This window comes from Arachis ipaensis, chromosome B8 (assembly GCF_059453495.1).
Source record: "Arachis ipaensis isolate K30076 ecotype BB chromosome B8, ASM5945349v1, whole genome shotgun sequence".
Classification (NCBI taxonomy): domain Eukaryota; kingdom Viridiplantae; phylum Streptophyta; class Magnoliopsida; order Fabales; family Fabaceae; genus Arachis; species Arachis ipaensis.
In genome coordinates, this window is record NC_142443.1 from 26493180 (window position 1) to 26505359 (window position 12180).

At 34.5% G+C, this 12180-nt stretch overlaps 1 protein-coding gene across 1 annotated transcript; it reads right to left on the minus strand.

The window, feature by feature from the left end:
- Window positions 1-208: 208 nt before the first annotated feature.
- On the minus strand, window positions 209-2152 carry LOC148547496 (uncharacterized). Its single transcript, XM_088495469.1, has 4 exons — window positions 1802-2152; window positions 1091-1300; window positions 828-996; window positions 209-459 (listed from the first exon to the last, which is right to left on the minus strand). Exons 1-4 carry the CDS (start codon window positions 2150-2152, stop codon window positions 209-211), a joined length of 981 nt encoding a protein of 326 aa, XP_088351595.1.
- Between the last annotated feature and the right edge of the window lie 10028 nt (window positions 2153-12180).

A 12180-nucleotide genomic window follows, 5' to 3' on the forward strand; every position in this document is an offset into this window, starting at 1 on the left:
ATTTGAACATTACTTGTCAGTTTAGAACTATACTTGCAACGAAGTTATTTCCTCTAACCGAGAAGAATTCTAAGCCGACGGGTTTTACTCTTTCATGTGTGCAATGATGCCAAACTGTCTGCAACTCCTTCTTCAAAGGAAGGTGAATTCGAGTTGAGATAAACTTTTTTTTTTCATTTTCATTCAAAGATAGCATATAATCATTAACCTATTCAACAACATTGATTGTTGGAGCCAAAATAGCACGGCCATGCAAATACCTGAACTCCATGGGATTCTTTAGGTAGTCACTATATATAGCTTCAACGATTGCATGAATTGGGTCATCAAATTTTGTAATTAAGAGTTCAGGTGGTATAGGGACTACACTGTATCCATCTTCTAAATGAGCAAGCTTTCCATCTCCCAAATCAAGGATCCATTGTGCAAATTTTTTTCGTTCTCTGACACTTTCATCTTCTATTGAAGACCTTAATCTCATATTATGAGTTAAAGTTTATAACTTGCATTCATGCCATATATAAGAGGAACTAATCAATGCATTAACAATATCTTATCTAGATCCCTTTTTTATCACTGGAAGAATTTTCCTAAAATCACCACCAAAGATGACTATTTTTTTCCCAAATGGCAACGGTGAACTTGAATGGTTTATGTGCTAAAGTAAGTCTCTGATAGTTCGATATAGTGCTTCAAAGCAAAATTTATTCATCATTGGTGCTTCGTCCCAAATAATCAGTTTCGTTGCCAAAATTAACTCAGCAAATGGGCTTCCTTATTTTATGTTACAGGTGGAATATTCATTAGGAGTCAGGGGGATTGCAAACCTAGAATGAGTTGTTCTTTCTCCAGGAAGCAAGGTAAGAGCGATGCTATTCCACTTGAAGCTACTGTTAAGACAATTTGACCCTTTGATCTAAGAGCAGCTGAGACAGTATTCCAAATGAAAGTCTTTCCTGTACCTCCGTACTCATAAGAAGAAAACTTTACCACAATCTGAATTGATAGCTTGAAGGATTTTGTCATAAACATATTTTTATTCTGTTATCATTTGTGATAAATATTGCTTATGTTGCTTAGCCAACATAACTCGATCATAGCGGAGTTCATCCAATATTAATTTGTTTTGCAAAGAGCCACGTCTCATACTGTGAATGTTATCCATGTTGGAAAATGGCATTGTTGCATATTCTCGAAATATTTTGCCGTTGCTGTTAAGTATTTGTTCAGTCTCTATTAGAGTAAGTTCTAATAATTCATCATCTGATAAAACCAAATTTGCAATTATAATTGAAAATTCCTATTAGAATAATAAAAACACCTTAAGACATTTATTTGTACATTGACACATTTATATTTGTTAAAAAAATTCAACAACCTTGATATGAATATATATGAAGATAATAAATGGTATCTTGTGGACGTTTGATGAAGAAACATGCAGCAAAATAAATATAGATGTTAATGAATAAGTTCAAACCTGGTAAATTAAACATAGTTATATGATTATGTAGTATCCCATCTGATAGTAACGTCCAACACTTCTGCCAAACTACTTCAGGTCGAGTCATTCAATTTGACCACAAAAGAGTTGCGAACAACTTTCTCAAATAATATCCAGAACCCTAGTGACTTGCTTCTTCAATAGCATCAATGTATTCTTGATTATCATCAAGTAAGCCACACACGTAACATGCATCTCTGAATGTCGGGTAAACAACACCATTGAAAGACTGAAGTTCTTCGTAACTTCTTGGCCCTTTAACAATGTTGAGCAATATTCTTAAATAGTATAATTTACCTGCTGATGGAGGACAAAGAATAATCTACCAATAACAGTGTTTCTTTTTCTAGGCTCCCATATTCTAAGGTTGTGTTTCCAAACAAATTCAATTGGGAAATTGTTATAAGTTAATTGTCTAGCTGCCTCATATTCTGCATTTGCTTGAAACCAAGCTACGAACATGGATTCTTTAATTGTTGCTTTCTCAACAGTTCTTTGCAAATTGTCTTGATCTTCAAAGATAATTGGTTGTTCATCGGGCAAGTGAAAGCTTAACCATTCAACTGAGGGTTTTCTACAATGAATATCAAATGCAAATATTGTCCAACCAGATTCACAGGGAGAGATATACCAACAATCATAATACATTTTCACTTCCTCTATAATTGAATTAGAGTTGGAAAGCATTGAACTTGAATAAAAAGAAGCTATAACTCGACCACTTCCCTTGTTAACATACTTAAAATGATACTTGATAAACCACTATTTTATGGTTTATCTTGTACTCAATTGAGTGGTTTTTATCAATTCTTTACACACTTATTCATACAATTTGCATGTTTTATATTTTCCTTCCTGATTTTGTGCTATGATTGAAAACATGTTTCTTTGGTCTTTAAATTGCTAATATTAATCATCTCTTATTACCATTCGATGTCTTGATATGTGTGTTAAGTGTTTTCAGAGATTATAGGACAGGAATGGCTTGGAGGATGGAAAGGAAGCATGCAAAAGTGGAAGGAATACAAGAAGTTGAAGGAACTGCAAAGCTGTCAGCCTGACCCTCTCTCACTAAAACCGTCATAACTTGAGCTACAGAGATCCAAACGACACGGTCTAGTTGTGTTGGAAAGCTAACGCCCGGGGCTTTGATTTGATATATAATATGCCATAGTTGCTCTGACGCTAGGCGACGCGAACGTGTGCTCCACACGGACGCGTTGCAGTGACAAAAATCAGCGTGACAGATTTCTTCTCCAGCGATTTCTGGGCTGTTTTCAACCCAGTTTGCGGCCCAGAAAACATAGATTAGAGGCTATAAAGTGGGAAAATCCATTCATTCATAATCATCAGCTCATAATACACAATTTTAGGTTTTAGATGTAGTTTTTAGAGAGAGAGATTCTCTCCTCTCTCTTAGGATTAGGATTAGGATTTCTCTTAGTTTTAGGATTTAGGATTATTTCTTCTTCATCTCAGGTTCAATATTTCTTTTACTTTATATTTCTCTTTTTCTTTCAGATACTTTAATGCTTTCCTTTAATTACTTTTGTTGCCAGATTGACTTATGAACTCTTTATGTTTAGATTGATTTTCTCTTATTAATGCAATTGAGGTATTTCAGATCTAAGATTCTTATTTAGCTTTTTATATTATTGGCTTTAATTGATTAACTGGAAGCTCTTGAGTTATCAACTATTCGTGGTTGATTATTATGTCGACTAAATTGACTGGAATTCCACTAACTCTAGTCTTTCCTTAGGAGTTGGCTAGGACTTGGGAAATCTAACTAATTAGTTCACTTGACTTTCCCTTGCTTTCGCAGAGGTTAACTAAGTGAGATTAACTTTCATTCTCATAGGAGTAACTAGGATAGGACTTCCGAATTTTCATGCTTTGCCAAGAGTTTATTTATAGTTATTTATTTGTTTTATTTGCCATTTAAATTACTTGTGCTTTACTTTCAAAACCCCCAATTTACAAACTCATAACCAATAATAAGAACATACCTCCCTGTAGTTCCTTGAGAAGACGACCCGAGGTTTAAATACTTCGGTTATCAATTTTAAAAGGGGTTTGTTACTTGTGACAACCAAAACTTTTGTACGAAAGGTTGATTGCTTGGTTTAGAAAATATACTTGCAACGAGAATTTATTCTAAATTCTAAACCATCAATCATCAGTTTCTTCAAAATGGCGCCGTTGCCGGGGAATTACAAACGTGTGCCTTATTATTGGTTATTGTAAATATTTACTTTTTGCTTGTTTATTTGTTTTTATTTTTGTTTTTCTTTTTGCTTTTTCGTAAATTAAGAGGTTATTGATTTTTATTTAGTTATTAAAAATTTTTTCAAAAAAAAAAAATTGTTCTTCGTGTTCATCTTGACCTTCAAGTTGTTCTCAGTTGTTTTCTTCGTTTTGATCTAAAAATTTTAAGTTTGGTGTCATTTTATTGTTTTTCTCTTTCCTCATTTAATTCAAAAATATATTTTCTCTTTATTTTAATTGAATTTTCAAAATTTGCATTCAAAAAATTTTCAGATTTTTATTTTAAAATTTTTATCTTATCTTATCTTAGTTTTAAATTTCAAAATTCAAATATTTTTCAAAAAAATCATACCTTTTTCAAAATCTTATCTTATCTTATTTCAAAAAATCAAATTTCAAATTTCAATATTTAAAATTCCAAAATTCAAAATTCAAATTTCAAATTTTAAATTTAAAAATTTTAAAAATCAAATCTTTTCAAAATTTAAATCTTTTTCAAATCTTTATCTTATATTGTTGACTTTTTAAAAAAATTAAAAAAAAATTTAAAATTTAAAATTCAAATTTTAAATTTCAAAATTCAATTTTCAAAATTTAAAATTCAAAAATCAAAATTCAAAATTTAAAATTCAAATTTCAATTTCAATAACCTTTTAATTTAAATTTGTTTTTATTTTCGTTTTTAATTTTTATTTGTTACTATGAACTCTCACCCCTTTGGCTATGAGTCTGGTTACAATTATGTTGCAGGAAGAGGAAATTATAATGAGAACAGGCATCAAGGTTGGAACAATCAAAGATGGGAGGAGCCACAAGGATTTGATCAACCCTCTTAGCAACAAACCCCTCCAATGCACTATAACCAACAACCATTCTGTGATGCGTACCAAGATGATGACTATGGTGGACCCCCTTGTAATTACCAATAAGCCCCATCATATGCCTATGAACCCTTTCCTCAACATGACTTTGGACCACCATACTCCCATGCCCCTTTCCACCATTCACCTCCATATGACCCTAACTCGTATCCACCATACCAACCACCTTATGAGCAAAATAAACCATACACAGAACCACCCCCATTCCAACACAACTACTCTCATGAACCACCAGTTCAATATACACCATCTCCTTATCATTATCAAGATGAACCACCTTCCTACCATGAACCCTTTCTCCAAAATAATGAACCCTCCTATCCACCCCAACCTCCATTGGAAAACAACGCCCTTAGTGTTATTCTTCAAGGGCAAGAAAAGATGAATAAGAGTGTGCTAAATTTCGCGGCCGCCTTAGGCGAGTTAGTAAATATAATAGCTTCCCGATATCTGAGCACTCAAAGTACTCCCATGGCTACATGTGGAGAATCAAAAGAAGAGCGTAGCATGAAGGAGACACTAGAAACTTCGGTGGATAATGAGGAACATGGCTTTATATTGGAACAAGTGGAGGAAGCCATAATAGTTGCAGAGGAAGAAGTGGTTGAAGATTTAGGAGATGCAGAACCTCCATGGGAAAGTCAAGTTATAGAGCCTCTTTCAAAGACGTTTGAAATTGATGTTGAGGAGGGTGTACAACCTCCAAGGCATAACATGGCTAAGGACTTTGAAGAGGTTAATCAAGAGATGGAGATTCAAGAAGAAGAAGCACAACCTCCTATGCTCTTGGTGAATAATGAAGCAGAGATCGAATTGGAAAAAAGCTACCAAGAGGAAGAAGTTGATATTGAAGAAGCTTGCAAAGAGGTGGAAGTTGTCAAAAAGAGCACAAGGGAGTGGAGCTTGATATCACTTTGCCAAACTTGCTGGAAACTTCTCCACCTAAGCCACCATCATCCTTCACAACATTCAAGTGGGTAAAATTCATATCTCTTAGCTTTCTCATTCCACTTGAATATGGTTTACTTGAGACAGATGGTCAGCTTAGAGCTCTTTGTGGCTTTAAGAGCAAGAGGGAGATGGTTAGTGGTTGGCAACACAATCCTAGGTTCCTTGTGGTTGGAAGCTCGAAATTTAAATGCAGGGGTTGGTGTAAAGCTCAACCGAATAGGTCTAGAAAGCTGTTTGGCCGCTTTAGTGAGAATTCAGATTGCCTGCCACCCGGTTGGAACACTAATGATCAACAAGAAGACGGGTGCAAAAGCAAAGTTTGGGACTCCAGAATTCAGTCTAGAAATCAACACTCTTGGGGCCTTGTCACTTGCTTTAACTTGCTTGAAGGCTTTCTGCGCCTAGTTTGGGATCCCAGAGGATATTGGAATTACAAACATTGGTGGGGATTCAAGGATCAGTACAAGCACAAGCCACCATGACAAGGAGCTCATCAGATGTCCAACTTAAGGACTTTAACTAAAAGTGCTAGGTGGGAGACAACCCACCATAGTATGATCGTTCCTTTTTTCAACTATAACTTTATTTAGTTTTGCTTGTTTTTGAATTTTATTTTATTTCATTGAATCTGGAATTATTCATAACATCTGCATACTACATTCTGCATTTTGCATAAAAAAAAAAATTTGCACGCGACGCGGCAGCGTCGCTGACGCGCCCGCGTCACCAGTGCATTGTGAAGAGAAGAAAAGTAAACAGAAAGTCACGCGAAAGCGTGGCTGGAGGCGTGCCTTTAGCATAAATTGATCCACGCGACCACGTGTACCACGCGTCTGCGTCATGTGCAAAATAGCCTCCCACGCGTCCGCGTCACCCACGCGAACGCGTGGCTCTGTGGAATCGACGTAAATGGGTGTATGGCAGTAAGTTGGGCTGGAATGAGGCTGGACTCGTGCTGGAAGCCCAAGCCGTCCTACGCGAACGCGTCAACCACGTGACCGCATTACCCAAAAATTTGGCAAAAAGAGTTTTGAAACAGAGAGTTGCGCGAACGCGAGGCTGCACTCGCGCCAATCGCACAAATCAGGTCACGCGATCGCGTGACCCACGCGTCCGCGTCATCTGACCTTATCGTGCACCACGCGACCGCGTCACTCACGCGTCCGCGTCACCTGCGTCGCACAACTTATCCAGATTAGTGCCAATTATCTTATCTTTTCTTCTCTACTCCTAATTTCTTCTATCTTCTCTTCTTTCTCTCCCCTTCTTACTTTCTTTTTCTTCATCTTTTTAACTTCTCACCCTTTTTCACTTTCATTCTATTTTATTTAATTTATTTGCATAATTTTATTCATTGCATTTTAATTTTGTGCATATTTTTATTTTCTTTTCTAAATTTATTATTTGTCCATTGGTGTTAAAAATTTTCTTATTCAACTGTTGCATCTTTTCTTGAATCTATTTTGGTGCTTAGTAACTTGTTTTACACTGTGGGATGATATTAATTATCTGCCCATGCCAATCTTTTATGATACTTGCACTCCTCTTGCATTGATATGAACTTACACTGTCTTTCATTACCCACACTTTCTTCCCCATTGTTGTAAATTTTTGCACCCTTGATTTGCCATGTGCTTCTACTATTTTCTCACTTGGATGTTGTAGCTACCATGTAATTGAGATTCCATTATTTGGCATTAACCCACCCAGACTTTATTTATTTTCTTATCTTTATTTCTGGGTTACTGTTCTTCTTTTTTCTCTTCTTTCAGGCTGGCCACCAAAGACGAAAAAAGGGAGAAACTTATAAAAGGGGAGACAAACAAGTCCATCTGCACAATCCTTGAAGAAAAGCATCAGTTGGAACAGCCCGTCCACTTGCACATCTTAGCATGCACCGAGGACGGTACAATCTTTAAGTGTGGAGAGGTCGATACCGATCTCCATGGGTTAGTTATTTTCTTCTCAACACCAATATTTTACTTTATTTGTTAATTCATTATTACATTTGAATATTTGATTACATGTTTATTTGATTTGATTCATTTAGTTACTACTTGGTTAAAGTAATAAACTTCTTTATAGGACTCTATTTTTAAAAATTTCACTAATTTAAATCAAAACTTTTGTGTTAAATTTGTTTGAAGTTGTATTTGGAACGTGGTTTTTGAGCCAAAGAACACACAATCTGTGAGATTTTGAGCTTATTTATATGGTTACATTATTTAACTATAATATTTTATTCTTGTGTGTTTTCTTCTTTATGATTGCAATCTTTGCTTTGTTCCATTCTATATGTCCACTATTTAGTGTATTTACATGCTTACATATGATTGAGGCCATTGTTTAATTTGCTCACTTATCCCAAATTAGCCTACCTTTTACATCACCTTTGTTAGCCCCTTGAGCTTTTAATCCCCTCTTGTTCTATAACCACATCACTAACCTTAAACAGAAAAATAAATTATTTATCCCAATTTGAATCTTTGGTTAGCTTAAGTTAGAGATTGTGCATCAACTAAGTGTGGGAAAATTGTGGGAACATGGGTTAATAAGGGAATGTATCATGTTTTTAATTTATTTGAATTTTGGGAATTTGGGAATCTACTCATGTAAAACCAGAAAAAAATTAAAAATCCATGTGTATTGATAAGTTATGTTTGCTTTTATGATTCAAAAAAGAAATATATATATAATAAAAAATAAAAAAATAAAAAAAAAGAAAAAAATTCAATAAATAAATAAGGGGACAAAATTACCCCAATGCTAAGTTAATAAAAAGATCAATGCACATGTGATAAAAGTAAAGAAATATCAAAAAAATTTTGGTACATGAGTATGGGAATCATACAAAAGTGGAAATTATGGGTAGCTAGGCATAAATTTAAAAGTATATAGAGTATATGTATATTAGGTGAGAGCTTAGGTTAGTTAAAGATTCATATTATAGCTCACTTGGCCATACATGTACCCTTACCTTTACCTCAGCCCCATTACAACCCTAAAAAGACCTCATGATGTTTACATTAGTATGCTAAATATTTGTTGATTGGTTAGATGAAGAACAAGGTTTAGAAAGCATGACTAGGGAAGAGAAGAGTGATTGACCCTAAACACTTGAGAGCTAGAGTGATATACACTACCAGTGAGGGTTCAATGCTTAATTCTATGTTCCCTGCTTTTATGAGCTATCTTCTTACAAGTTTACTTATCTTTTATTGTATAATTTGAATTAGTGAAATCTGATTTATGTTTGTCTTGAAGAGCTTATTTACTTTTAACTAAGTAGGAAAAAGCATTCTGCATGTAGTTGCATTCATATAGATAGGTTGCATTTCATGCATTCTACCATTCCTCTTCATTCCTTTATAGCTTCTCTTGAGCTTAGCATGAGGACATGCTAATGTTTAAGTGTGGGGAGGTTGATAAACCACTATTTTATGGTTTATCTTGTGCTCAATTGAGTGGTTTTTATCAATTCTTTACACACTTATTCATACAATTTGCATGTTTTATATTTTCCTTCATGATTTTGTGCTATGATTGAAAACATGCTTCTTTGGTATTTAAATTGCTAATATTAATCATCTCTTATTACCAATCAATGCCTTGATATGTGTGTTAAGTGTTTTCAGAGATTACAGGGCAGGAATGGCTTGGAGGATGGAAAGAAAGCATGCAAAAGTGGAAGGAATACAAGAAGTTGAAGGAACTGCAAAGCTGTCAGCCTGACCCTCTCGCACTAAAACGGTCATAACTTGAGCTATAGAGGTCTAAATGATGCGGTTCTAGTTGCGTTGGAAAGCTAACGTCTGGGGCTTCAATTTGATATATAATATGTCATAGTTTCTCTGATGCTAGGCGACGCAAATGCGTGCTCCACGCGGATGCGTCGCAGTGACAAAAATCAGCGTGGCAGATTTCTTCTCCAGCGATTTCTGGGCTGTTTTCAACCCAGTTTGCAGCCCAGAAAACACAGATTAGAGGCTATAAAGTGGGAGAATCCATTCATTCATAATCATCAGCTCATAATACACAATTTTAGGTTTTAGATGTAGTTTTTAGAGAGAGAGGTTCTCTCCTCTCTCTTAGGATTAGGATTAAGATTTCTCTTAGTTTTAGGATTTAGGATTATTTCTTCTTCATCTCATGTTCAATATTCCTTTTACTTTATATTTCTCTTTTTCTTTCAGATACTTTAATGCTTTCCTTTAATTACTTATGTTGCCAGATTGACTTATGAGCTCTTTATGTTTAGATTGATTTTCTCTTATTAATGCAATTGAGGTATTTCAGATCTAAGATTCTTATTTAGCTTTTTATGTTATTGGCTTTAATTAATTAACTGGAAGCTCTTGAGTTATCAACTATTCGTGTTTGATTGTTATGTTGACTAAATTGACTGGAATTCCACTAACTCTAGTCTTTCCTTAGGAGTTGGCTAGGACTTGGGAAATCTAACTAATTAGTTCACTTGACTTTCCCTTGCTTTCGCAGAGGTTAACTAAGTGGGATTAACTTTCATTCTCATAGGAGTAACTAGGATAGGACTTCCGAATTTTCATGCTTTCCCATGAGTTTATTTATAGTTATTTATTTATTTTATTTACCATTTAAATTACTTGTGCTTTACTTTCAAAACCCCCAATTTACAAACTCATAACCAATAATAAGAACATACCTCCCTGCAGTTCCTTGAGAAGACGACCCGAGGTTTAAATACTTCGGTTATCAATTTTAAAAGGGGTTTGTTACTTGTGACAACCAAAACTTTTGTACGAAAGGTTAATTGCTTGGTTTAGAAACTATACTTGCAACAAGAATTTATTCTGAATTCTAAACCATCAGTCATCAGTTTCTTCAATACTTTATCGATCTTGACTGATTGCACCAATCAATTTTGATATGAGCATTATATTTCATCAATAAGAACTTATTATGTGGCACAACATACCAATTATCCAAATGAATACCTGAAACTTCAATGGTATGATCAGCATCTCGACGTATATATACTGGATATCCATTTTGATCGATGGTGGTAAACTCTACGAATTTCTTAGGGAAATGTCGGATGCAAACACCATTCTCCATGCAAGGTGAATTTTTATTTGCAACTCCACAGGGTCCATGCATCATTAAAGCTTAACTGCCTGATAGTATTCTGGATCCAGATTTTGATATGAAATTTTTGCTGAGATAATGTTGTCTATGTCCTCAGGACTAAGGAACTTATGCTCTTCCACAAGAAATAGTAGTATATGTGCATGCTATAATCCACGCTTCTGAAACTCAATAGTATATATGAATGCAATAATAGATATGCAATAAGTATGATTGTATTATAATGGATTGAAATAGTAAACATTTTCCTACAAAATGTAGGTTTAGAGTATTACCTTTCTTATGTATCGAAAATTCTATTCTTTTGGATATCTTTGATGAGTAAGTCCAACTTTGTCTTGAATAATCTGCAAATCATGTATATTCTATCTTCAGGTTTTAAGTTATTTTCCTTACAATAACGCTTCAATTCTTCCTATTGGGGGTTACAGGTTACTGTTATAAATAAATCTAGATAACCAATTCGCCTACAAATTGCCATTTCATCTTGGTAGTTCTGAATCATAGATCATGGTCCCCTGTGAATGTTGCAGGTAAAATAATGTGCTTGCCAAGTGAGAACTCCTTAGTTTCACCGTTCAGAATTGCATGTTTCAGACCTTTATAGATTTCAGATCTGAATTGTCTTTGCTTTGAGTATACAAATTTAAGTCTAGAAGCTTCAACCATTGAGAATGCATCAACTAAAAACTATTGAAAAAGTCGTCGAGAATACAACAGAACACCTTCACAACTTGGTCTATGTTGGATTCTAAATGCAAAAGAAAAAACCCTCCATGTTAACATAGGAGGTTTCCTCTTTAAAATTTGTTGCCAATTTGTTTAACGGAATGTCTTCTCTCCAACCATCTTCACAATAAGAAAATAGCAAAGGATGTTGTAATCCTAAATATGATGGGTTAAGTTCTGAAATTCGTTGAAGTCGCCCAAATTTTGTTTCCACAATAATATCTCTTTCTTTTGTATTTGAATCAAAATCTCCAACAACTAAATATGCAACCTCATCAACATACGATATATTATATCGCCTTCTATCTTTGCCCCTTGTTTCCAATAAGCCGTAAACGAACATCAGTTTGTATATTAGTCCTGATAACATCTCGTACCATGCGAAAAGTTTTTGCAAGGACGTTGTGTTGATCCAGCATTTTTATAATATCGGATATGATCTCCAAATCCTATTGGTTGGTTTTATCACCAGAATTGTCAAATAGAAGTTTTTGTTGTGTATAAATTATGTTCACAATTAAAGAAAGCTTAATAAATAGAAGCAAAATTGAATGAATGAAAATTAATACCTAAGAATTGAACTACGATTTTTTATCCCATTTTGTGTGTCGTAGATGTAAAGTTGTGCAAATTTTGATGAACTTTCCTCTTCTGGTAATAAGCTTCCCATTAAATAATAATTTTGACCATGTAATATAGGTATAGGAGGACCCCTAGTGTGGT

Bases quoted from the DNA above. Each gene is read 5' to 3' on its own strand.
- LOC148547496 (XM_088495469.1), bottom strand. From the start codon at position 2,152: ATGTATTATGATTGTTGGTATATCTCTCCCTGTGAATCTGGTTGGACA. The intron at 997-1,090 runs GTTATGTTGGCT...CTATCAATTCAG, and splicing joins ATGAACTCCGCTATGATCGA to ATTGTGGTAAAGTTTTCTTC. The intron at 460-827 runs GTTTGCAATCCC...GGTCTTCAATAG, and splicing joins GAAAGAACAACTCATTCTAG to AAGATGAAAGTGTCAGAGAA.